Below are 26,748 nucleotides of genomic sequence, written 5' to 3' on the forward strand. Positions count from 1 at the left end.
GAAGGACCAGAGAGGTCACTCTATTTGCCACAGTCAGACAGGTATTAAGTAGTAGTCAAGCTCTGGACCAGGTGTTCCAGCTCTTATTACCGCCTCTCATACAGTTTTGAGGCAGTAGGGACCAAACGGTGAGCTGAGCTCAGAATTGAAGAGGAAATAGATTTCAAACAAATCTATATCTATACTTGGCCAAAGAATATGGTTGATCTGTTTTGGGGCTAGCCTGCAACTAATGCGCAAATTTACCAGCATCATGCTGAGGCCTAAAGTGAGCATCAAATTGGCAGAAATATCATGAGCTAATCTAATCTATTGTGGTCACATAAGGCCAAAAGTGAGAGGCCAAATAATTGAAAATCATTAGATTCAGAGTTTAAAGAACAAAAACCACAATCAACTCCAGAAAGCAAACAAAGATGAGTTTATTGCTTAAGAACAGTGCATAGTAACTTTGTTCATGGTTTCTCATAGCAAATCTAAAATAATTAGCATTTTACCTCTTAATTCAGTTACATAAATTGTAAGGCTATTACGGTTTTTTAAGAACAATCAACATTAATTTATAAACATCTTTAAAAAATCTGTTGTCAGGTCCTATGTAAGATTTGCCTTTCATCGCTGAATATTTATGTAAAGTAAAATGGTTGAATTCATGATCCTAGACAAATGTGTTTCATTTTATTCCAGATTTAGGAAGCCATTATTAAAACATAGATTTTACCCAACTATCCAATTTAAGATGAAATAAAAGAATTTTAAGATCAGTACTTCACTGAGAATTTTCTTTATCTTTACTCATTCGAACTAGAAACTCTGTCAGGGTCCTTGTAGGCCTTCCTGACATTCCTTTCTTCAGATATGGAACCTCATCTTTATTTGTCATCACTCCTGCTATATCCAAATGAGCCCATTTAGAATGGGTCACAAATTCCTTCAGGAATGCTGCAGCTGTACAAGCTCCCCCAGATCTGTAAAGAAATTCAAAATTTTAAGCTTAGGCAATTACATCAACACTTTGAAAATCTACGTGTGAGTACTCTTATCAATGCACATGCCAAACTCTCCAAGGCTTAGGAGATGAGCCATTGTGGTTAAACACAAAATCAACTGGTGGCCAACCTTCTGGTCATTAGTTTCTGCAGAACTTAATCAGGCTATGCCCTAGGGGACAGACATATCCACATTTGAAGCTTTTATAGCTAGAACCTGGCAGAGTTTATATTATGCCTTCAAGAACCCTGGGGATCTACCAGGCTTGAATAGGACTCTGGTAAGAAAATTATTTAATCCCAAAGAAATACAATGTATGTGGGGATAATTCTTCAGGAAAGAGACTCTTCCTCCCTCTGTGTGTGAGTACATATAACATTCATATCAAAATAGCTAAATTAAAAAATAAAAACTTAAGAGGTCATAGAGAAATCATTTTTACAATATTCATTTTTGGATATAATCTAAATAGTAAAGAAAAAATTATCAAAGCAGACTCCTTCCTTCCTATGGGAATAGTCTGTGGCTCTTTATCTTCCTTCTCCTCCCCCCCCCCCGCCCTAAGAGAATTTATACACACAATAATCAAATTGGTCTGTGAAATCAGGCCCAACTCAAGCCCAAAGCAGAAAAGTTTTAATTTAGTAACAATAGATTAAAAAGGGAAGAAGTTTTGTAGATGTATCAGTTAGATCCTCAGATTTCTTTACTAGTTGCAGTACGCAAAGGACAGCTACTAAACCAATGAGATAAAGGAGTATAACATAATTTTTTTAAAGGAACAAAATAGAGTATAATAATATTTCAGTAATTTGTTTTGCATTAGTAGTACTATGAAAGCTATGAATTTCAGCTAATTACATACCTGTATTTCCCAATGTTATTAATATCAGCAAGTTGACAATCTACAATCTGTCTTGTATAATGTTCAAAGAGAGGCATCCTCCACATGCGGTCCCCTGTTTCAGTGCTTGCCTGCAGAAAGACAAAGGTGTGAGTGATAAATGCTAAAGTTGTATAAGCTTACTTAAGCTTATTATAATAATATACCAGATAAGAATATGAATTACCCAAAGGGAAGTGTCACTTTCATTGTTAAAGTAAATACACACCACTAATGGCTCACTCATTTACATAGTTCTTTAAGACACCGCACAGCAAGGTAAGAGAGTTTAGATTTGCTGTCTTGGAGGTAACATCATAAAAGATGACATATTCATCATCAGAGAACAAAACTCTCCTGTTCCTTTGGTGTAAATTGCCTATTTAAAAATATATATCTATGTATATGCATATATGTATATGTATGTGTGCGTGTGTGTGTATACACATATACTTCTTTATTTGTGCTTTTTAACACATGAATCCTAGGATCCTGGAAGACCATTTCCCGAGGAGGATGAAGGGTCAGCAAAGAACCTGGAGAAATGGGTGAATGTGAAAACCTCGGCTGGGAATTTCATAGAGCTCAGAACCAAGCAGTTCGCAGGTGAACGTACAAGTATTTCAGACAGGACAAAAAGTATCATTGGACAGCCCTAAAGAGAGCAAGTGCTTTGAATCAGGAAGAGACAGGAGTCTGCCTCGTCTATCAGAGGGAAGTGTTATACAACCAGCACTCAGGGAGACATAGCCTTAACCACTGAGGCTGTGCATAGCTGATAACTTTTTGGCGAGGGGTAAGAAGGGGAGAATAGGGAATCTGGACTTGTGTCCTCAGAAGTAGTATGGAAGCTTCCTCCACTGTTGCAAATCAACAATCTGTCTATATTTCATAATCCACGAGAGCTGCCTGAGGCCCTAGTATGGATCAGAGGAAGGACTGAAACCAAGGCTGGTCTTCTATCCATACCATGCTGCTTCTCAATAATAATCCCTCATTTTTTAATGACTATGTCAGAGTACAGGAACCACTGACTTAGAATTGAAGTGGCCTAGACCAAACCCTCATTTTACCGAGAAGGAAACTGAGGCCCAGAAAAGAGAAGTGGTTTGCCCAGTATCACACAGATTCTCACTAGATTTGGGATCTGAACTCAAGGGCTTCCGAGTCCACACCCCTGCTCTTCCCACTGCTGCCTCCCTTTTAAGGTTTACACAGTACTTGCTTCACAACCACCTTCTGAAGGAGTAGTTCCAAATAAATTTGAAGCTCAGTGAGGAAGAGCCTTGCCAACAGTCTACACCTGCCTGTGCAGAGCCAGTGCTCCAGCCCCACTCTCTGTCCACCACACCACACTCTCATGAGCAAAAGCAGGCCCAGGGCTGGCTCAGAACAGAATGTGAAGAAGCCACGGTTCAGTGAAAAGTAAAACCAGGCTCAACAGCCTGGGTGGTGGACAGGCTTCAGGCAAAACAAGCAAGTCAGAAAAAACACAGCCAGGGGAAGATGATAGAACTCCCAGGATCTGAAGTCAGATCTACAGAAGCGAGACAAAAGCAGATATCTAGAAAGTGAGTTAAGGATGACCTGAGGCCTAGGAGAGGGATTTCTATGGTGAAAAGAACCAATGTTTTCCTCACAGGAACAGAGCCAGAAGGGTGTAGCACAGGGCTGGAAAAGGATAAGCAGAGACGAAGGGGCAACTGAAGATCCCGACAAACCCAGGAGGCATGTCAACCCAAACCTAAATTGGACTAGTAAGTCTGAGTACTGTTTCACCTGAGATAGGTTTGAGGTTAGAAAAAGGCAGGAGTCGGGTGTTCTGGTCTCTCGACTGTGGAAACTTAAGTCAGGGTCAACAAACTATACTCTGTAAATATAATTTAATTCTATGCTACTTGCTGATTTATTTTCCCTTAATTGGGAAATCAAAATTTTTAAAAATTCATATTTTATTTCAGGTAAAGTAACAAAAAGATCTTGCAGTTCCACGGGCAGGATAAGGTGTGAGTTCAGTGCCTTCTAGAGGCTGAGGGGCAGTAGATCAAACCGGTTCCAGAACCAGAGAGCAGCTGGAGGTGAGACAGAGAAGAATGCAATGGGAGGGACTAGGTTGGCTACAGTGGCTGGAGCCCTGACACATACCAGGCTCAGGGAACCACAACTCTGATATGACGTTCCCATGTGCCTTAACAACAGATGAGGCCATTACACACTCAACTCCTACTCTGATGCCTCAGCATAGCATAGAAGGGACCAGGAGTTCTCGACAAGAAACACCAGCACAAGAAAAGCTTTGTCACAGACCACCAAATGATCATTTCTGCCTTCTAAGAACCAGCCTAGCTAAGATGGTTCCTTGAAATAGTGAAATATAACTCAACAGGACTATGTGAGACTCAGTCATATGCAACCTTAGGCTTTAGATCAGAGACCAAGGACTTTGCTCAGTTAATAACTCAGCATCATTCCTGACCTTCATTATTAATCCCTTTGTCAGCTGAGAATAATCTTGGGATAGGCCACTAGTTGGCCAACAGATAAAGCTTCATTCCATATACTATTTTATTATTTAATGATCAAATTTCAGAAAATTATCCCAACAAGCTATGAATAATATAAAGTGTTCCTGGCTTATTAGAAGCTTTAAGCTGTATCTCACTAACCATCATAGCCTAAAAGCTAGTGGAAAGAGAAGGCAAAGGGCATATTATTCCCACAATTTTGATTTATTTTGTCCCTGTGGGTATTCTGTTGACACAGATCACAAACCCTTTGAGTTTAACTCTGGCCTCAGACACCAGCTGTGCGACCCTGGGCAAGTCACTTAACCCACTCTCTGTCTGCCTCAGTTTCCTCATCTATAAAATGGGGGGAATAATAGCACCTACATTCTAGGGTTGTTGTATGAATAAAATGAGATAATATTCCTAAAGTGCTTTGCAAACCTAAAAGTGCTATATAAATGCTAGCTGTTGTTATTAAGTCATTCACTGTGTCATTATTTAAGTTGCTGATTTAAAAAAAAACCAAAAAACCAAAACTACAACCTGAAAGTCAATAGTAACGGTGATGAGCCACTCCCAACCTAGCCAGGCTGATCCTCACAGTGTAGACATATAGTACATTTGCAGGTTGGTAGAATCTGCCAGTTTACATTTCATTAGACCAGCAACATTCAGGAAAGCTTAGCCTCCAAGCCATGATGAAGCATTAGAAAATTATTAAAGTTGGTTTTTCTCTCTTTTTTCCATTAAAAGTCATTTGATTTAGTCTGTTATGGTAAGTTTTCAACTTAAAGAGGAAAAGTCTTACACAGAGTATTATTAAATCAGTGTATTACAATCAATGTTCTGCAGATTATCTTTTAGATCATAAAACTTAGTACACATCCTACCTCAAAGAGTTTAGTCCACAGCCAGGTTGAATTGGTAAAAACTCCAGTGGCACCTGACCCCAAAGCTATGTCCATGGCCCCTGTTAAAAAAAAAATCCAAAAAGTTATTTTTTCAGTCACTTTGGAGGGGGCAGGGAACTACTCTGAGCTGAAGTCTTCATTTATATTTTAAAAATAATTCCCCCGCTACTATCTTGGTCAGAAGTTTAGACTTTAAGGGAAGACCTTCCAAAATGGATGTTTGGATGTTAAGAAGATGATACCATGAAGAGAAAATCACAAGCAAAACAAAACTCCTGGATCCTGAAGGAGGGGTAGGGTGGAAGAGAAGAAAAGAAAAACAGTAAACTTGAATCTAAAGAAGCCCCTTAGACAGACGACTGGGGAACAGATGAAAAAAATTGTTGTACGTAAATGGAGTGGAAAATTATTGCTCTGTAAGAAACGGAGACAATTTCAGAAAATCCTGGGCAGTATGAACTGAGACAGCGAACAGATCCAGGAGGACAATTTTTATAAGGACAGCAGCATTATAAAGAAAAACAACTTTCAAAACCTTAAGAACTCTGATCAATGCAATGACCAGCTATGTCTCCAGAAGACCTATGATGAAATGTGCTACCCACCTCTTGACAAGAGGTGTCATAAATAGGGTGCAGAAAAGAACACATTTTCGGGTTTTTTTCCCCAATTTTTTTTAACATTTTTATTTAAAGTTTTGAGTTTGGGACATGGCCACTATGTGAATGTTTTGACTATACTTATTTGTTACAAGGGTTCCTTTCTTTCTGTTTTCAATGGGAAGAGGGTCATTAAAACTTTTTTAAAGACACAGAAGACAACAGAATAAAGGTCAGAAGGAAGCAAAACAAGCAGGATAGTTTTAGAAGTAATGCACAGAATTTATTATATTTTAAAAAGCTAGCAGTAGAAAAATTCAGTTGCATAGAGGACCTCCTTTTTGTTTCCTGCTATGTATGAAAACGCTCTTTTTGGTGTTTAAAGTTCAGAATTAAAAAATCAAGATGGAAAAAAAAAACTTTGGAAAAACATTTTATTGGTATTAAACTGAACTACATTCTCATTTTTTGTGGCACCTTAAGAATAATATTGTTTAACTGTAGATTTTTCTATTACATTTCATTATCAGAAATGTATTTAGCATACTGTTTGAAAATCAACAACATTTACAGGTGTTCTGAAACCCTCTAAGGAATTGTGTACAGTCTAGTAAGTCATTGGAAAAGAAATACACAATATTTAAGCCAAGAGTCAGTCTGTTACTGGCAGATTGTCTAGTTAGTGAACTCTATATTATTCATTTCTTCTGCCTGATATATAATGAGCACTTTTTTTTTCGGTTTTTTGGCAGGGCAATTGGGGTTAAGTGACTTGCCCAAGGTCACATAGCTAGTAAGTGTGTCAAGTGTCTGAGGTCACATTTGAATTCAGGTCCTCCTGACTCCAGGGCCGGTGCTCTACTCACTGCGCCACCTAGCTGCCCCATAATGAGCACTTATTAAATAAATGCTTGTTAACTTGACACTTTTTGTTTTACCCTCTTGCTAAGTCAAGAAAAACCCAAATCCCTTCTTACTGATATGTCTATTGTTTCACAATGTTAAAGGATCGTACAATTTAAAAAACTATAGATACTTATAACACTAAACTAATAGTTCATGGAGAATAACAGTGACTAGCAGTCAGTGTCTAATTTTTAAACTTAATAAATTTTGTGTAGTTTTGAGTAGCAAATGCTACATTATACAGTTTCTAGCTCCTTTCCCATACATTCAAGTCAAAATCCAGAGTTAGTTGTAGTGGTTCAAAAATTATCTTGGCAATATTAGTCAACTTTTTACAAGGTATTAACAAATGAACTTTACATGTTCTGTCATTTATTCTCAAAATATTCTTTTGAGGTAGATAATAGATATCATTAACCCCATTAAAGTATTACATAATTATCTTAAGAACTGTTAAGGGAAAGATGGAATCGAACTTGAAAAGTAAGTGGATTAGGATTTTAAGGCCTCACTTCTAAAACAAGATCTCTTTGAAAGAGGAGAAAAAAATATGTACAAGGTGGTATGTGCTGAAACTGCTCATAAGGTTTATGTAGATTTTATATGAACCAGATGTGAGGAAAAATGTGTGGTTTATATTCAGAGCTGTAAGGTAATAGAAACTAGGAGACATCATTTCAGTGTCCTGCATCAAATTAACAGTAATCTGTGTGCTAAAAGTAATGGAACATTATCATCAATAAATACTTAATGAGAACCAGCAGGAGGGTGGGCACTCAAGGGCCTACTGTGTACTTCAAACAGGATCAATTATTTTATATCCAATTACAGAGGTAGTACTATTGAATGATCCTGAATTTTCAAGGAGGCAAATCTGAGTCATGTTACAATGAAGGGGTCAGGGATCATAATTATTAGGATTAATTCATATCAAACCTCCAATAGATTAAAAAAAAAACACATGAATGATTAAGGAATGTGGTATTAGGGCTAAGTAATACTGGTATTATGCTACTCCCATCTATCATTAACTGAAAGGATGCTTATTAAATAACAAAGTAAATATAATCTATAAGCTCCTATTACAAGCTATTACACAAACACGCTCATTAAAATAAAGCTTTATTTGAATTTATCCAAGTCTTCTCACAGGAAGCCCTTCTCACAAGTTGTATGTATGTTCTGTAACACATCTGTCACTCAGGTTACCTATTTATGCTTCCCTTCTACTAGCACTTGGCCTATTTCATCAGTACACGATATTGGCCTCAGTCTGTCACTATTGTTATTGGAGAAGCATCTCCCAACCTTGTCAAGCAAGAAAAAAATGGTCTTTAATAAAAACAGTAACCTGGAACACATCATCTTTAATTATTCTTAACATTTTGTCTAAATTGATCTTTTTATGACCTTTTTTATTTTGGGAGCATGTATCTCTCTTTGTTTCCTTATTTATATTCCCCTATGGGTATATGTGAACATACTCCTACATAAACAAGATAGTACCACTAACGAAGGCAGTGGTATTACCTAAAAGTATATAGAGATGTAAAGTAAATGATGTTATAAACTGGGAAACGCAGCAGGAAATGATCATAGGAACATTAGATTTGACCTCAAGTGACTGGGATTTGAACTCCAGTTCTGATACTTAATAGTGGGCAACTCTCACGACTTCTCACTATATTGCACCCAAATCTACTAATTTTCATCTTATTTCCTTATGGTCCATCATTCTGACAGGTTAAGATTTTTTTTGGATCTTGACTGTCATCTACTACCAATGTGAGGGCTGTCATTCCCAACTTTACACTATCTGCAAGTTCAATAAATACCATCTATACCCTCATCTAAGTCAGTCATAAAAACATTCAAGAACAGAGTACTATGCGTCAGCTACTGCAACATTCCACTAGGCAACTCTCTCCAAGTGGATATCGACGGAAGTCTTTGTATCTGGTTACTTGACCAAGATAAAATCCCACTAACTAGATGATCACATAGCCCGATCTCTTCATCTTGTTTAAAGAAGACAGTATGAGGGCTTTTGTCAAATGCTTTGCTGAAATCTAGGTAGAATACCCACAGCCTTCTTTGGATCTACCAATCTGGAAAAGTCATTAAAAGATCTAGGTGGCTCTGTGGCAAGACTTGGCTTTGATAAATGTGATCTCAGTTCCCTCTCCATGCTCTTAAGTTCTAGAATCATGTGAGGAACCAAAGTGAAACTCATTAGTTTAGTTCATGCTCCACCTATTTCCTGTTTTTGAAAATACAAAGCCAAACAAAAGATATCGCCTAGTTTCTTTTTCCTGGAATCAGATAATCAAGTTCAAGAAACCAAGTGGTGGTTTCTTGAACTACCAAACTTGGTCACTAATCCCTGGATGTTATGATTAAGGCACAGCCATTGAAGCTGTGTAAGGACAAATAAAATATACATGGTTAAACACAGCAAAGTCATTACTAAGAAGGTAATACAAAGAATATTTACATCAATTCAATACACTTCTTAGATAAATTCAAGGATGACCTTATGACTGTTATGGGGAAATTTATGACAAGTAGTACGGTAAATTATGTCTACAAGACTCTCTACAACTATCTTGTAAGTTAGATAATGTAGTAAAACATCCCCATTTTTATAGATGGGGCTCATGTAACTTTCCATGATCACACAGCTTAAAAAGCAGCAGTGAAGGGAATGAGTCCAGATTGTCTGACTCCAAATTGGACAGTCTGAACTTCTGATAAATACCTCTCTCCTTTTTTGGGCAGTCCTAACATCTGTTGGTGCCATTTTCCAAATAATGCACCAGATGGACGACTCTGATCAGATTACTTGTGTGTTCTGACACTAGAGGCTAAAAACTTGAAAACATATGTAATATTAAAAAAATCTAATTATTATTATGCTGAAAAACCTTCAAACACAAGTGTTAAAGTGTAAAGAGTGATCTTCTAAGCATTAAACAATATAGCAAATAAACTCTTCTTAAAGAAAATAAGTAAAAGGAAAATTTTGTTACCTGTTAATGTTGCAGCATTTATTATAACCTTTGGATTAAATGTGTGGGCATAACAGAGAGCATCAGCTAATATGAGCCTCCCCTCTGCATCTGTATTATCAACCTTCAGATAAAAGAAAAGGTAAGAAAAACTAAGATTCAATTCAACAAACAAGGCATTTATTAAAGCATCTCCTGTGTACAGAGCATCGTGCCTGGTGTTGGGTGATAAAATCCTGGACAAGATGCCGTCTGTGCCCTGAGTTTATAGCCTTGTAGGGCACTAAAACTCATGCACTCACAACCACCACACTAAAATTTAAAGGTCTACAAGGGCCCTTAGGGAACCTCTGGTTCAATGCTAGAGAGATTGGCTGGCCGGGGTTGCAGAGCTGGAGCTGGTTCTGGAATCCAGGGCTGGGACTCAAGAGTTATTTATGCCAAACCACTTTTCTTCATGATTTAGGTGTAATCAATTAGAAATGGCCACTGCCACAATAGCTGCGTTTGATGATGTTCTCTCAGAGAGCAAAATGACCAATTTACATGCTCATCAGTCAGGACTTATCCATGAGATACTTAATTGAAAAAGGGTCTTAAATACCCCTGTAATCAATCTGATGCTTACTTCATCCCCCTCGATATTGCCAACTGAGGGCTTTTTTAGAAGCAGAATAAAAGCGATCTATACCATCATTCTAACATCTTGAGAAAGAAAAAAATTAATATGCTTTCTGAAATCAAAAGATGTTGAGATGCAATGTTATACGGACAAGAACTACAAAGGACCAGCCTCACTCCTCAGCATAAAAGCTACATATAAATGACAATATACTTCAGCTATGTTCCTTTTCTTCTAAGAGACAAATTGGGAGTGAGTGGGGAGAAAGAGATCCAGTCACAGCAAGCCAGCATCCATGCTGCAGGGATGTTTGTTTGTATTGTTCTAAAATAAACTTAACATGGAACAACTACACCTTGATTATATTCCAGGTTCATTTAAAATGAACAGTATTAGATTTTATTACACAGTAACTCAAATACAGTGCTTTAGGGCTTAGAAAGCACTTTTCTTACAACTGTGTGAAGCAGGCAGCACAATAAGTATTACCCCTATCTGCAAAACCAAGGAAGTCAAGGCTCAGGAAGGTTAATCAACATAGTCACACAGCTACTAAGTATTAACCCTGGACTCACTGCCCTGCCCCTGTGGGCTTCCCCACCCCGACCCTCCCACCTCCAAGTCTCAGGTTCTCTCCATTAAAAGATTACTGTAAGACACACTAAACTGTGTGTGAGGTGGGACTAGGAAGAGATGAGATGAGGGAGAATTTTGATTCTGAAAAAAACAGCACCAGGGTAGATTTGCAGAATGTTTTACATTCTTCCAAAGCACTTTCACATCCCTGGATAATTCACCTGATGATCACTGAATCATGATATGCAACAAATGTATGTCAATACCTGTATCGTTTTCCCATTCTTCGCCCTAACAACATCTCCTGGTTTGTTTGCCTTCCCACTGGGCATATTTTCACAAAGTGGAGCCAAACCTGAGGGGAATCAAACACACGTACACAATGAACACACTATTAACTTCACCAAAAGGACACAGAACTGCGTGTAGAACAACTCAGACAAGTTTCCTTCTCGAGGGGGATTACCCCCTAAGACACCACTGCCTCTCCCAGTCCATTATCAGATGGTTCTCACTTGAGTAAAGTTCCAGCTGGAAAACTTGTGATGTTTGATGTTTTTGCAAAAGTAAGCAACCTGTTCTCTAAATCGACTTTTCTGTATAACACAACACAATTTATTTTAGAAATGAAAAATGAGGGCTCTGCTTGCCTAGAAAGAAGCTACTGGGTAGCCAGCAGAACTTTTAAAGGCTTTTTTCAAATCAATGAAAGCATCATTTACTAATCACATAGTGAGTACTTAATGGTGCAGCAGCTTGGAAAGAGATGGGGATGGGGAGAGAAGATACCAAAAAAGCAGAAATGAGGGTTCCTGGATCTGAGGAGCTTCTGATAACTCAGGACAGACAAATATTGACCTGTATTAAACAAAGCAAGAGCACTGCAAAACAGTTCCTAATGAAGTATATGGCCTTAAAATGTGGTGACAACAACTGAACTTAATGCTGCAAGTGTGGAGTGACCTTGAGATATGCAGAAGCAGAAAAGAGCACAGTAGGAATACTGTCTCCTCTATTCTGGACATTATAATGCTTAATGCGATAGGACAGTTCTCCCTTCCACTTTGTGACCTTCCCCATCATGGTTTTGATACATCGAGGGTCAACATAAGAAATTAAACGGGAATTTTTTTTGGTAGTTTTGTGGAAGCCACAGATGACACAGTGAAACTCAGAAACTCACAAAATATGTATATAGTATTGTATAACATCAACATATTTTATCTTTTAATACCATAATAATTTCTTCACTGGTATGAAGGGAGGGAAAAAACATTTTATGTGGATTTTCCAGATTGCAGGAATGCTGCATCCCTAACCCCCAAGATGTGAAAGGGATAACTGTAATAGTTTTTTCAGTGACACACCACACTGTTAACCCATGATGAGTTTGCAAGGCACTAAGTCTCCCTAGATATTTTTCATAGCAATGATCTAAACCTCTCACATCCTAGACTTTGGGAAAAAGTTTATTTTTTTGTTCAATATAATTTTTTAAAAATTTTATGGGGGGGGGGCAGAGAGGTAGTGAAGTGAATAGAGCACCTGCCCAAGAGTCAGAAGGATCTGAGTTCAAATACAGCCTCAGATACTTGACACTTATTAGCTGTGTGATCTTGGGCAAGTCACTTAACCCCAATTGCCTTGCCATCCCCCTCCAAAAAATTTTTTTTATTATTTCAATTAATTTCAGAATTTTTCCCAGTATCCTTCCCATCTCTCCTCAGACAGCCATCCCACACACACATGTTAAGTGTGTTAAGTTTTTAAGGTTAATGAAAATAAAAGAGAAAGAGGAAAATGAGAAAAAAATCAGCAAATCAATCAATACAAGGAAAAAGTTTGAACACATATGTATATGTATAATGTGAAGTAGGAGTGTCTTCTCATCTCTCTTCCTTGGGGTCATGCTTGTTCCTTTGTAACTCTGCAACATCCCTTTTGCTTTGTGGGTGTTCTTTCCATTTAATTGTTGTAAAAGTTGCAATTTTTAATCCAAGCAAATAACTTTCTGTTTCTCTCTCTTCAATTTCATCTTGTTTGACTTGACCCACCATTCTTAGCCATCAAGATCATTAGAGTTCCTGACTCATCGTTGTTAGCCGTCCCTCCAACTTTACGTCATTTACAAACGTGAAAAGCATGATTTCTAGGCCTTCATCCAATGCTCTAGGAGCACAGGACCAAGGACAGTCAGAGCTACTGCACTAGAAAACTCCCTCCAAAGTGACACCAACCTATTAATGAATATTTTGGGCTCATCTCCTCTCTGCTATTTGCTCCTGAAGTGATTCTGAGCAAATCTGTTCACCTTTCTAGTGCTCCATTTCGTTATAAAATGAGAGACCTGGACTAGACGACTTCTAACATCCTTCTTCCCAGCTCTAGATCTATAATCCAGTGAGCCCCAAGTCTATGCAGCTGCCAAATCAGCAATGGAACCTTCCACCATCTTCACTTGCTTATATAACCACTATGATTCACCAATTCTCCAAGACACACAGATATTTATAAAATTCTCCCATGCCTTTTCCCCACTCCTGACTTACCAATAAGATTAAGTGGTAAGTTTAGAGTTGCTGCTGTGATGATGGTCGAACATATAGTTGCTGCCCCTCCCATGTCAGCTCTCATAAGATCCATGTTTGCAGATGGTTTGATTGAGATGCCACCACTGATGAAAAACAGAGAGTAATGTTAATGAGAAATCTGGTCTCAACTGTAGACAGATATGCCCAATGTCACTTACTTTCTGAGAATAACCTTCAAAATTCTTTTAAACATCATATAAGACACCTGGCAAAAATAATTTAGAATCCTTACTTATGGAAGATTTAAGGACTTTTAATTTTGTCACAATCAACATGTAACACTCTTAAAAGCATCAAGATTATTCTAAAAAAAACTATAGTGTCTGGTTATGGTAAATAAGAATATTTGCTACTGTGTATCATAAAAAATTAATAACATTTTGTTGCCAAATAGTTGTTTCCATCAGGGAATTCAAATTATTTTTCACTATCATCTCATTAATCCTCAACATTACCTATTTTTTTTTTTACCTTTTATCTCATTAACTCTATGTACTATTTCACTTGGTGATCTCATAGCTCCCATGGATTCAAGTATGTCTATGCTGCCGATTCTTAGATTTATTTATAATCCTAAGCTCCAGTTTTACATCCCTAACTACGTACTGGACATCTCAAACTGCATGTCCCATAGGCCTCTCAAATTCTGAACTCATTACTTTCCCCCATAAAAATCTTTCCCTCTTTCTAACTTTCCTATTACCACCAGGCTCCTACTCACCCAGGCTCATATCCAAGCTATCATCCTCAACTCCTTACCGCTCAATCCTCATATTAACTCTATTGCCAAGTCCTGTTGATTTTACCTTTGTAGCATCTCTCCAACATGCCCTCTTCTCTCCTCTGATACTGCCACTATGCTGGTACAGGCCCTCATCACTTCATGCCTGGACCACTGAAACAGCCTGATGGTTGGTCTCCCTCACTCCAGTCCATCCTCCACTCTGCTATCAAACTGATCTTTCTAAAGCACAGGCCTGACCGAGTCATTCTCTTCCAACCATTCAATAAACTCTAGTGGTTATTTAACACATCTACAATCAAATATAAAATGCTCTATTTAGTGTTTAAAACCCTTCATGACCACCACTCCCACCTTTCCAATCTTCTCATACCTTATTCCTAACCACATACTTTATGATAGAATGCTAATGACCTTAAACAAGACCCTCCATCTCTCAACTCTGTATTTTCACTGGCCATTTCCTGTCTCTTGGCTTCCTTCAAGTACCAGCTAAAATCTCACCTTCTATAAGAAGTCTTTCATCTATTAATGATCTCCAGTTGTACTCTATATTTCTTGTTTGTATGTCCCTGTTTACATGTTCTCCTCTATTAGGCAACAGCTCTTCAAGGGAAAGGCCTACTTTTTACCTTTCTTCGTTACCTCAGTGCTTAATACAGTGCTTGTTGATTCAACATCCTAAATAGGTAATCTTATCACAGATTTTAGGGAAGTAGTCCAATTATCCAGCCAAGAAACTGAGGTCACGGTGCCTTAAAATTGTACATGGAAGCTTTGCACAGAAGACGACATAAGAAAATTCATCTTGCGGCCCCCTATAAAAGCAGCATGTGAGTTTTCTCCCTTTTACAACTCAGTAATTCATGCTAAGTCCTACAGTAGGGAACACTGAAAATGAGAAATAAACATCTAAAGGGTAAATTATCAACCCAAACCAAATTCTAAAGTACAAGAACCAACGATCACGTTACCAAGTAGCCAAGCGTACAATGAGGCAGGACTAGAACTTACATGCTCCAAATCTACCCTTATAAAATCTCTTAGCGATATTTTAACTCAAAAGAAATTAAAAAGAAGGGGAAACAGCATATAAGAGGACACTAGAGAAGATTACAATTGGGACCTAGTTCAGGTACCAAGTTCTCCACAAGCCTCCCCATTGTTAATTTCCTCCTTTGACTTACCAGTTTGCTAACCTAGAAAATTGAGCTCATCATTCTCACTTATGTCACAGGCACAGAATGAGTACTGGCTGGCAAGAAGCAGCCGGCTGTTACTCTTAGAATTACAGGTGCCCAAAATACCAACTTTAAAAGGGGTATTTACAAAATGTGCGCAATAAATGATAAGAAAAACACACACACAAGGTAAGAACTTCCGAGAGAGATTTCATTGATTTCCACTTTCTCCTTACTGTGACATAGTAGAAAGGGCAGTAGGCTTGCTGTAAGCAGAGATCTAGGTGACACACACAACAGGTACTTAAGAAGTGTTTGCTGACTAACTACTAGGTGTGTGACCACAATTTTTCTGAGACTCATCTGTAAAATGCTGATAATAATACCTGAAGTATTTACCTTTCGGGATTGTTGTATAGGCCAAATGAAAGCACCCATATATAGAAGCCACTCTGCAAATCTTAAAGAGCTCTATAAATGCCGGCCGTTGCCCTGATTATTCTCTGACACATAACAATTTTATGTCTTTTAAGATAAAAGCCAAGAAAATAAGCATTTCATTCTGACCCACAAGGAAGAACTGGTTGGAAAAGCATAATGGTGAGCACAGTGACTGTGATTACCATCTTAGAAATCTCAATAGCCAAACAAAAAAATATCAGACAAATTGACAGCTTCTCTATACTTGTAGCACAGGGGAGTTCAGGATGAAGAGCACCTGCATGAAAAGAACTTTAACAAACTTGGCTGCCACTTACAAGGGGGAAAGGGGACCAGCTGCCAGCAGGGGCAAATCTCAGTGCGTGGCTGCTATGCCCATGCTGGGTAGCACATAAGGGGCCCACCTGCATTCCATTCAAAGGCCCAAAGCCCATCAGGTCTCAACTTTACACATGATTTCAGACAAAGAGCCAGTATGATACCAATGAGACTGTCCTGTTATCTACAGAACCAGTAAAGTGAGAATATTTTCTAAATTGCCTAATAAGAAGGGAGAAGCAGTGAAGTGGGAATGAGAAATACATAGTAGGAAACTTAATCCTAACAGTAACATTCCTGCAAAAAGGCAGAAAAGAGCTAATGTCCTCAATAATCCCTGGGTTAATTCACCTTAGCATATTTGCATTCTGGGGGGCAGGGGGACCTGAGACTCTTCCAAACTGGTTTTTTTTTACCAGTTGACAACACTTTAGGAAGGCAGGTTTACACTAGATAGGTATGGTTCAACAGCCAAAGATTCTCAGAGAAGACAGCTCAAAGTAGAGAGCAGGCTCTCAAAAAAGAAATTCTTACAATGAGAGTCACAAATACTCCTGGTGAAAAAGAAAGGCACATGAGATACTTGCATGGGTCGTATCTTCTTACCAGACTATAAGCTCCCACAAAGGTATGAATCACATTTTATCTAAATGTCACCATCATCTCCCTCAGTGACTAACAGTGATTTGTACACAGCAAGCACTAAAGGTTTGTTGAATGAATAAATGCCAAACAGAGAAGGCATCTAATAAAGTCTGTGTGACTGCAGTGAACTCATATTTTAAAAGGACTACAGATGGAAAGACGGTCACAGAATGACAAACAAGTAAGAGTTTGAAAAACCAAAGGATAGCACCAAAAAGTTTGGAACCCATAATTAACTGACTCTTGAGATCATTGCTAAGAACAATTAAAAAAGCACTCTTAGTTATATTCAGAGGTAAATGTCAAACAAGAAAAGAATAATGCCATTCCTTAGGAGGGAAACATGAAAGAAATCAGATTAACTTCCATTTGGTTTCTGTTGTATCAATCCAGAAGAATGATCTACAAAGTGGAAAGTGTAAAAGAACAACAAAAAAAGCCCCACCATGGGTTTGCCCACGGATGCCAGGATTGCCCAGGATGGCAAGAGAGCATGCCCAACTGCCTTAAATGAGTTCAGGTCTCTTCATACAATTCTGACATTGATCTACAGCAAAATTCTGAAATGGATTTCTTATTCTTTTAAATAGACGGTGTGTGAGCAATAAAAAGGGGAATGATTACTAGGAACCAGTATGAATTCACCATAGATCTTGCCAAACTAACTTCCCATTCTTTTTTTTCCCCAGTCACTAAATTAGGAGGTAGATCAGAAGAATGCTCTAATCACAGTACATTTAAATTTCAAAGAAGCAGTTAAGACAGTTCCTCTATCTTTTTGGATAAAATACAGAAAAGTGGATTTATAGGAAATTTACAGTTTTTAAAATAACTTTGCCCCAAAAGTCTGATTAATCAATGTCCAGACCATTCTGGTGTACCAGTAACTTGTTCTTGGCTTTATTTTATTCAAAATTTTTATGGACCTGCATTGGTAAAGGTCCAAAAGTCCAAATCTCTCTCTACACCAATGAAATCACAAGTCTAATCCAAAAAAAAGAAAAAAAATCTACAAAGTTCACTCTAATATAAAAGCTGTAAATTTACCTATCAAAGGTAATTCCTTTTCCAACAAACACCAAAGGTGAGTCATCTGCATTTGGACTGCCTGTATAGTGAATTTCTAAGAAAACTGGTGGTTCATCTGACCCTTTTGAGACACTTAGGAAGGCTCCCATTGCTTGATCCTCAATCCAAGATTTGTTCCTGCAATGAGGGAATACAGGAAAGAAGGAAATCAGAATAAACGTATTTTACTATTTTTGTTTCAGAAGAAGTTTAAAAATATCAATATATAAATATACTTACTGTCTCTAGACTTTAAGTAAGAGTACTTAAAATATACATGCATTTTTAGATAGTAGTTTCTCAAATCCCTACAATTTACTTTGGTTTGGGGGAATAAATGTATACATTCCCGTGGTTTCTACCCTAAAAGCCGAAGGCAGCAGATCTCCTAAGTTTTCTCATCTGTAAAATGTGGGGGCTAAGTTAGATGAAATCTACAGTAACTTGCAATTTTAAGTCCTAAAATCCTCTGATCTCGTTAATGATTTATCACTACTAGTCCTTTCTGCAGTGTAGAAATTTAAGACTGAATTCTGTTCATTTCTAGTCCCCATTGGTAACAGGACGCTAAGCCAGAAAGGACAAAGTTAGGCAGATACATATCAGTAATTCCTATAGCTTAAGAAATATTCCTTCAATTTACTCCCCCTTCACTGGCTGAGACATTTGAAAGAAGTAACACACTGTACTTGACTATTCATTTTGCAAAACTATTTAGAACATATTATTGCTTAATGAAGAAAGAGCCTGTAATCTTCAAGAAGAAATAAAGTACATATTCGTATATACATACACATATCACAAAAAGTATAATTAAAATTAAAAGTCACTTAAAAGGGAAGAAGGAAACAGTGTGGGTATTTTATAGTTTAAAATAGCAATTCAGCAATGTGGTTTTTAAAAAATGTTCTTCCCTTGTAGAAATTTTACATACAAACACACGCGAACATTGGAGTACCATCCAGTGTCATCTCACAAAATGCCGACTAGTTTCTTTTCATGGGGAAAAAAGACGTTCTTTCTTGAGGTGCTTTTGTGGAACTTTAAAAATTCCTACAACTAAAACATATTAAACACACCAGATACTGTACTGAGTACTTAATTTTAGCTTACAGGTGTACTACAGTTTATACAATGCTTACGTTCCCAGAAAATGTATAAATCAAATCCTGCCTTAAATATACTGAAGGCATTTGTTACAAGAATTCTGTAACAAAAAAAAAAAAAAGAATTCTGTAACAAATTGCTTCATATAATGAAAAAGCCCTCTTCAAAGCAAATCAGCAAGGCATTTAAGACAGTTCCTCTTATCTTTTTAGATAAAATAGAGATAAGTCTACTGCTATTGGCCCTCTCCCCACCCTCCTCCAAGCCATCTTTCTCATTGATTGTTCACACATCAGGCTTGCTTAAAGGAAGGTTCATCCATAATCTTTCAAACTGAAGGTTAATTACGAGGTAATTTCAAGAGGGCTGTGGGGACCAGAGCTACAGATCTCCAAATATACTTTGAAGTGGTGGATGCAGAAATTTATAAGAAACATGTGGGTGAAAAATTAGGGAATGATTCTGTCACCATGAAGTAGGACGATGAAGTGAAAAGGGTGCTAGACTTGCAGTCAGGAAACATCAATTTGAATCCTAGGTCCAACATTGGCTTGCTATGTGGCTCTGGGCAAGTATATGAGACTTAGCCGCCTCTTCTGGAAATGGAGATAACACCATTTGTGCTTTCTAGCTCACACAGCAATTATAAAGGAAGTCTTTGATGAATTTCAAAGTGATACATAAACGTGACCCACCATCATTCTCACCACCACCACTAGTTTCTTAAGATGCTTTTCAAGACATTTGTTTCAAAACCAATCTCTATTTCATGTGAAGTTATCTCCAGTTGTACTGAAAGGTTAAATCAAACGAAAGATTCATGCAAATGGGGGCAACATGTAAACCTAAGCATCTGCACACCCACCTGCATGAGAAATAATCTGAACGTACCTTATGTGGACCGTTGTGTTGCTACTCACTCTCTTGAGCTTCTGCTCAATGATTTCTGCAAATCTGGTTGGAGTCATTTTATTGGCTGGTGTTTCCATCAAGTGTCGGGCTAGATTCTGCCCATTAGCAAACACAACTCCTTTCTGCCAAGCTTCATCATCACCACTAAACAAAATTGTGCAAAATGTCATTTTAGGAAAGACCTTCCCTTCAACAATGATTATTTTATAGCTGTTGTACTGGTCCAAATATAAGCCATCAATGAATATCAATGATATCTCTTTGACAGAGAACGTTACACATTCATAATGGTGTTGCAATATATAGAACACATACATGTATTATGTCATATGCACATGTGTACAAGACACCCATTACAAGTTATATTCAGGTCTTAAACCAGATTTGGGAAGAAAGTTTGGTCCATATTCAGACGAACACAGTAGCACTGTACCTTATTTTAAACAAAAGAGGGGCATCAAAAGGAATACTGGGTGCTAGATAAACTTTTAATTCAACATAGTTGAAGCATAATGGAAAACACAATGGACAGTAAGTCAGGGAACTAGTCTAGGTCTATCGAGATTCAAATCTCCTACCCATGTGAATTTGGGCGACTCATCTAATTTTTCCAGGGTTCAGTTTTCCCATCTGAAAAGGATGGGGAATTGGATATGATTATTTTTCAGGTCCCTTCCAGCTTTAACATTTCATTCTCTTATTCTACTACATCGCAACAGGGTACAGTGGAAAGAGCCTTGGACTCTGAACTGGGCTACCTGGATCCTCTTCTCATTCATCCATTCACCACCTATGTGACTTTGAATAAGCTGTGACTTGGGCCTCCCTTTCAGTATCTGCAGACGTTGGGGGAATGAATCAGATGATTGCTATGCTTCCTCTCAGCTCTGACACTTTCATTAGGCAGGATCCAGAGGTGTCAAACCTAAGGACCTCTCGAGTACACAGGAATCAGATTAAGATGTAACTGGGACATATTTAACTAAATAAAATGCAATACAACACTGTTAAATCATGGTTTTCTGAGACAAGTGAGTTTGATACCACCATTCTAGATAATTTCCAAGGTTCCATTTTTTTAAACTCTAAAACTCCCCTGGTCTTTTAGTCTAGATCACATATTTGGTTCTGTCCTATTACCTCCCATAGAGTTGAGCAGAAACTACGGTCTTCTTTTTTTGCTTTAGCTCATCAAACTCATAGAGACCAAGAATAGCTCCTTCTGCAGCAGCCTGAGCATCTCCACAGGGATCCACTTCCACAGAAGTAATTTCCAGGTCCTGAATTTGTCTGCATGCAGCTAAAAGAAAAAACACATCACAAGGCAGATCAAGCTTCCAGGGATAGATGGGGATAGCAGAAGGGACAAGGACAAGGTTTTTCTGATGCTCTAAGTTCCCACATTTCTTCCAAGCTCATTGGAAAGAGATGACACAAACTAATAATGAAGCAACTGAACAGAGTCCAATATTAACATGGCACTTCATTAATGACTTAATATCTAGGTCAGCAAAACCTGAGGAACTCAAATAATGAAGCTATCATTCAACATAAACTTTGACAAACTTAATAAGCATTTATGATGCAGCTGGTGTCAAAGATCAAACACTGATTTTTTTTTTTACTGCTTTAAAATCACTTTATGTGGCATCTTTTAACCACAATCTTCCTGCACAACTTCCTTTTAGGCTGAAAAATGTTCTCAGCTCCCAAGTGACAGCCAGTAAATTGGTCTAATATTTATTTCCCTACAACTATCACGTACAAAGAGCCATTCAAATACTTTTTCTTCTGTCTGCTTTGATTTACAAATATAAACGTTTAACCTATATTATTTAGAGGATGTCAAACAATGAAGCTGCTTTGTTGAAGAAATAGAACTACATAGGCGCATACCAGAATTGTCACATTTCCCATAAAATGCAACGAAGTGGAAAGCACATCAGGCCTTGGGGTTAGGATATCTAAATTTCTGACTCTGTCACATGAGACCCTGCATGGCAAGCAGCTTCACCTCTGATTCTCCATTTCTTTATATGTAAAGTAGGAGTAATATTACTTTCATCACTTAACTTACAGGGCTGTTGTAAGGAAGCTGCTTTGTAAACTATTATACCCACATGAGTGCTATCATAAAAGAAAAGCAGAATCACACCACAGAGTTACTAAAACTAAATATTCAATTAATAAGTTTTCAATACTCACGATAATGTCAACCCCACACTCAAAATAACACAGTACTTCACGACATCCTTTTCTGTTTGTTTAAAACAGTTTCCAAAGCTAAATCCACCAAGATCTCGTGGGACCTTCTTTAATGAACATTAAATTTTTTAAAAAGGTAATAACCTGCAACAGCAACTCGGATGTTTTCTTTGCCTTCATTCCAGTTTTCCAGTTCATCTATTCCAGATGTCTTTTTACCCAGGCCAGCTACAACAACACTGGGAAAGTCCTACACCAAAAACATCCAAATCCAAAACTTTTAATTTCTTTATATTCAATCGTTATGTTTTCATTTTAAGAAGCAATACAAACTAAGCTATGTGTATGGTGAAACAGATGGAAAGCACTACCACCATCTTCTATTACTTGCTTTTGACCAATACAGGGCAGAACCAACAGTAATCTTTCTTTCTTTTGGGCTCCTGTACCTTTATAAAAGTTTTTACATGTGCCTCTGTGACAAACAGGGCTACTGAAATATAGCCCGAATTTTCTGACTATGAGAGATCTACAGTAAGAAGTCTTCCAGCAACAGCAGAGTGTAGTGGAAAGAGCTTTCAGGTCATTTCCCAAAGGACAAATAATAAAAGGATACAAACAAAAAGTCTTGAAAGAAGAGCAAACCATTAACTACCACATGAAAGATTGCTCCAAGTGACTAATAAGAGAAATACAAATCAAAACAACTCTGAAGTTTCTTTATAAGGCTTTTCTAAGGTTTTTTTTAAACCTTATACCCAGCAAATTGACTAAGATAGAAATAGTCAATGTTAGAAGGGCTACAGAAAGACAGTTAGTGGAGCTATTCTGGAAAGCAATTTGGAATATTCTGCTTTAACTCGGAGAACCCATGGCTATGCATATACACCAAACAGGTCAAAGAAAGATAATGGCCCCCTAATAGAGAAAAAATATTCATACTAGAAAGAAGTAGGGAGCCATCAATTGGGCTGAAGAATACTGTGTTACAAGAAACTATAAATAAATTCACCAAAAAAAAACCCATTAAAAAGAAACAATGTATACAAACAATCCAGAAAAGGATGGGGACATATACAACTATATTAAGAACAAACAACTATATAAAGGAACAAAAAAGTGAAACTGGATGTTGTCCAGTTTAGGACCAAGCCTGACCCTGAGGAACTAAGAACAATGTTCCTCCTTCCGTTTATTCCAGTCAGTGAGCCTTCTCTGAGCCTCAATTTTCTTTGCCTATAAAATGAAGGCGTTGGACTGAAGGTACTTCAAGGTCCCTTCCAGTTTTAAATCTATGATCCTATGACTGCAGATTGAAATATTCCATATATTCTCAGTCACTGTGTTGGCTTGCTTTGATGAACTCACTTCTGTATTTTAAAATTTTTGTTACCATGGATAGATCCTTGGGTAGAGGAGGGAAAAAGAGAGAGAGATACTAAGAAATAAATGTGACATAAAAATTAAAGATTTATAACAAAAATTAGATAAAACGTAAAAGCAGTAGTAACATTCTATGAGAAAACGAGAAACCGAGGTATTTAAAAAATTAAAGTCAATATGAAGAGAATCATGATTGTTTAATACTGGAATGAGTACCTTAAGAGTCTTCAAAAAATAATATATCTTCAAGTTAATCAGACAGTAAATTTGAAAGTACTTTATAATTATAAAGCCCAACATAAGTATGACTTATCATTATCAACACTGTTGTTTCCTACCTGATGAAGACCATAAAATATACGTGTTTTGCCTGCCTTCAGTGGAGGCCCAGATCTGAAAGGAGAAAAAATGGTTTTGTTCATTAAAATGACAACTTACCTCAATTTTGATAGGAATGTCATGCCCATATACCTCAACTCTCACTTATTTCTCAAAGGTTATCATTTCTATGATGCACACAATGAATCACATAATTATCTCTGCTCAAAGCGTTCTAGTAGTGCTATACTGACTCCTGCATACAGGTTCCCCACCCCTGGAACTTTAGACCCTTGTGTCTGACATTCAAAACCCTCTCCAACTTTCTCAACTTCAGTGGGCCATCCTATGGCTCCTTCCTTCCCCCAACTTTTACTCCTCTAGAGCAGAAGTGTCAAACACACAGCCTGTAATTGGGAAATATTTAACAAAATAAACAAAAACACAGTAGAACATAATGTTAATAGGTGGTTTTCTAAGTTGACATACGGCCTGCAGAGATCCTTGGCTATGGTTTAGTGGCCTCCTTTTCTATTCCAAAGCCAAATACAAATTATTTTGGGTTATCTTTCCTCATAAAAATGACGGTATAATGAATTACTTTCTCTAAATAGCTTGAAAATGACTTCTATTTAATCCATACAAATAATTTTCCCCAACCTTGAAGAGAAGACTTCACCAGATTAAAAACTTACAGGGCCAAAAGTTCTCTGAGTTTTCCAGAGACAAGTTGATCAAATTTGTCTCCTGCACTTGTAAACTGAGGAGTATCATCATCCTTTTCTTTGGCATAGATGCCTAAAACAAGGCCCTGAAAACAGATGTAAAAGACATAAACATAAAATGTAAAAATATATGACTTTTTACTTTCAAAATGATTCCACAAGAACTGTTATCTTTACAAATACGTGACTGTGATTTGTTTCAATCTTGAATCAAGTCCCATTGCCTTTTGATACTGCTTTCTTAATAACACATATACCAGGAAAGTCGGTGGGAAGTACTAGGCATTAATGTTGAATCAGATTCCCAATATAAGAAAAAGAAAAAGTGCCACAGAGCAGGTGTGTGACCTGTCATACAGTACTCCAATTCTCTGGATCCACTTTCTTCAACTGTAACATGATAAAACTAGATTCGTTGATTTAAGATTCCTTTAATTGTTACATGATTTTATGAATATAATTCTACAAATGAAAGTTTAAAATCTGAAGTGAAACTATGAATCAGTCCATCCCATGACCACTGCTTCCATTACACACCCACACCCCCTCCGCCCCCGTGTTGTAGGTCTAAGACATCAAATGACAATAGTTCATTCATTGAGTGCATTAAGGTTTACAAGTTTTCCTCAAAACAACCTGGTTAAGTATGTTGCATAGGGTAAGACCATCATCTAATCCCCATTTTACTGGAGGAAACTGAGTATCAGTGAAGCTAAGTGTGACACAGTGAAAAGAACCCTGGATGTGGAAACAGAGAACCTAGGTTCAAACTCCGGCGCTGCAATTTACTATCCGGGTGACCCTAGCCCAGTCTCTGTAAAAAGAAAGTCTGAGTGAGATGGTCTTTTAAGGTCCTTCCTGGTATAAGTCCAAGATCCTAAGTGACTTGTCAAAGGACATATACGGCAATGTGTGGAGGAGCCACAATGGTTTTGATAGAATATTTATCTACATAGCATATCTTTGGAAATGCTTGGAGAGACGGTTTGCAGGCATAAAGGAAAGCACACCCGAGGACCTTGGTTTGAATGCCAGCTTTAACCCTTAAAATGACACCTGTGGGACCTGGGTTGAGCCTCGGGTCCTCTTCGGTAAAAGGGGCACGTTGCGGGAGGTGGCCCCGAGGTCCAGGGAGGCTCTAGGATCCCACACTTTCCCATCTATTCCCACACGGCCCGCTGAATGTGGCTAACTCACGCCTTTTTCTTGGACAGGGGGCGCACCTGAGGCCAGGGCCGGGAAGGGGCTTCGGTCGCGGCCCACGCACGCCCTTGCTTCCGAGGACATTACTTAAGAGAAGCCTTTGTGCCGGCCCCCGAGGCTAAGCCCCTCACCCCTGAACCTCACATCCCACCTGCACCCTACTTCTGGGACCCAGGCCGAGTCCCCGAACCACCCTGGACGTGTTCCCTGCCCTGCAAAAGGGGGGGGGGGGCTGGGGAGTCCCAGCTCGAGACCTAGGGTCTTGGGAGGGTCCGGACAGTCCCACGCTAGGAGCATCCGAAAGCAGCCAAGGAACCCACGTTCTGGCCCCCGCTAATTCTCCGGGGGGAGAGGGGTCAGGTAAGTCGCCTCTCCTCTGATGACCTCAGTTTCCCCCGCTGTACAACTCTGGGACTCTCCTGGATCACGGGTCCCTCCGGCAGCGCGGCGGGGCGCACGTGCTCCCTTCTCGGGACAAAGTGATTTAAGAAGTGGAGTAAGTAACCCGTCTCCGCGGGAGAAGACGGCGGAAAGCCGCCCCCCGGCCCGTCCCAGCGCCGGTCTCCGCTCCGCTCCCTTCCCGCCCGCAGCCATGAGAACGCGCGGCTCCGCGCACCAACCCGAGACCCCGGCCCGGCCCCCGACCTTGGTCATGGCTCTGCTTTGGCTGAGCGGGGACGAGATGGAAAAGCCCCGGCACGCGAGGAGCTTCCCTCCCAGGCTCCAGACGCCGAGTCGCCTCAGTGCCGGAAGAGGCAGCGAGAGCATCATTTTGTTGGGGCGCCAGGGGCCGCCCTCCGGCGGGCGCGTGGAGCGGGAGGGAGGGGGCTGGCGGCCGAAACCCGCGAGCCGGGAGGGGGCGGGGCGGCGGGAGCGCGTGCGGCGCGCGCAGCCACAGGCTGCCCGG

At 38.8% G+C, this 26,748-nt stretch overlaps 1 protein-coding gene across 1 annotated transcript; it reads right to left on the reverse strand.

Moving 5' to 3' along the window:
- Positions 1-398: 398 nt before the first annotated feature.
- On the reverse strand, positions 399-26,748 carry LOC118854383 (cytosol aminopeptidase-like). Its single transcript, XM_036764742.1, has 13 exons — positions 26,487-26,748; positions 24,609-24,724; positions 23,934-23,988; positions 22,357-22,462; positions 21,148-21,307; positions 19,987-20,151; positions 17,968-18,126; positions 13,552-13,676; positions 11,269-11,357; positions 9,826-9,928; positions 5,271-5,350; positions 1,856-1,965; positions 399-968 (listed from the first exon to the last, which is right to left on the reverse strand). The coding sequence occupies exons 1-13, from the start codon at positions 26,610-26,612 to the stop codon at positions 770-772; spliced, it is 1,593 nt and encodes a 530-aa protein (XP_036620637.1). The 5' UTR covers positions 26,613-26,748; the 3' UTR covers positions 399-769.

This window comes from Trichosurus vulpecula, chromosome 6, assembly GCF_011100635.1.
Source record: "Trichosurus vulpecula isolate mTriVul1 chromosome 6, mTriVul1.pri, whole genome shotgun sequence".
Classification (NCBI taxonomy): Eukaryota; Metazoa; Chordata; class Mammalia; order Diprotodontia; family Phalangeridae; genus Trichosurus; species Trichosurus vulpecula.

Coding starts and splice junctions, on each gene's coding strand:
- LOC118854383 (XM_036764742.1), bottom strand. CDS start 26,612: ATGATGCTCTCGCTGCCTCTTCCGGCACTGAGGCGACTCGGCGTCTGG. Junction 18,127..19,986: donor AACACAACGGTCCACATAAG/GTACGTTCAGAT, acceptor CCCTCATTGCAG/GAACAAATCTTGGATTGAGG. Junction 969..1,855: donor AATAACATTGGGAAATACAG/GTATGTAATTAG, acceptor ATTTCTTTACAG/ATCTGGGGGAGCTTGTACAG.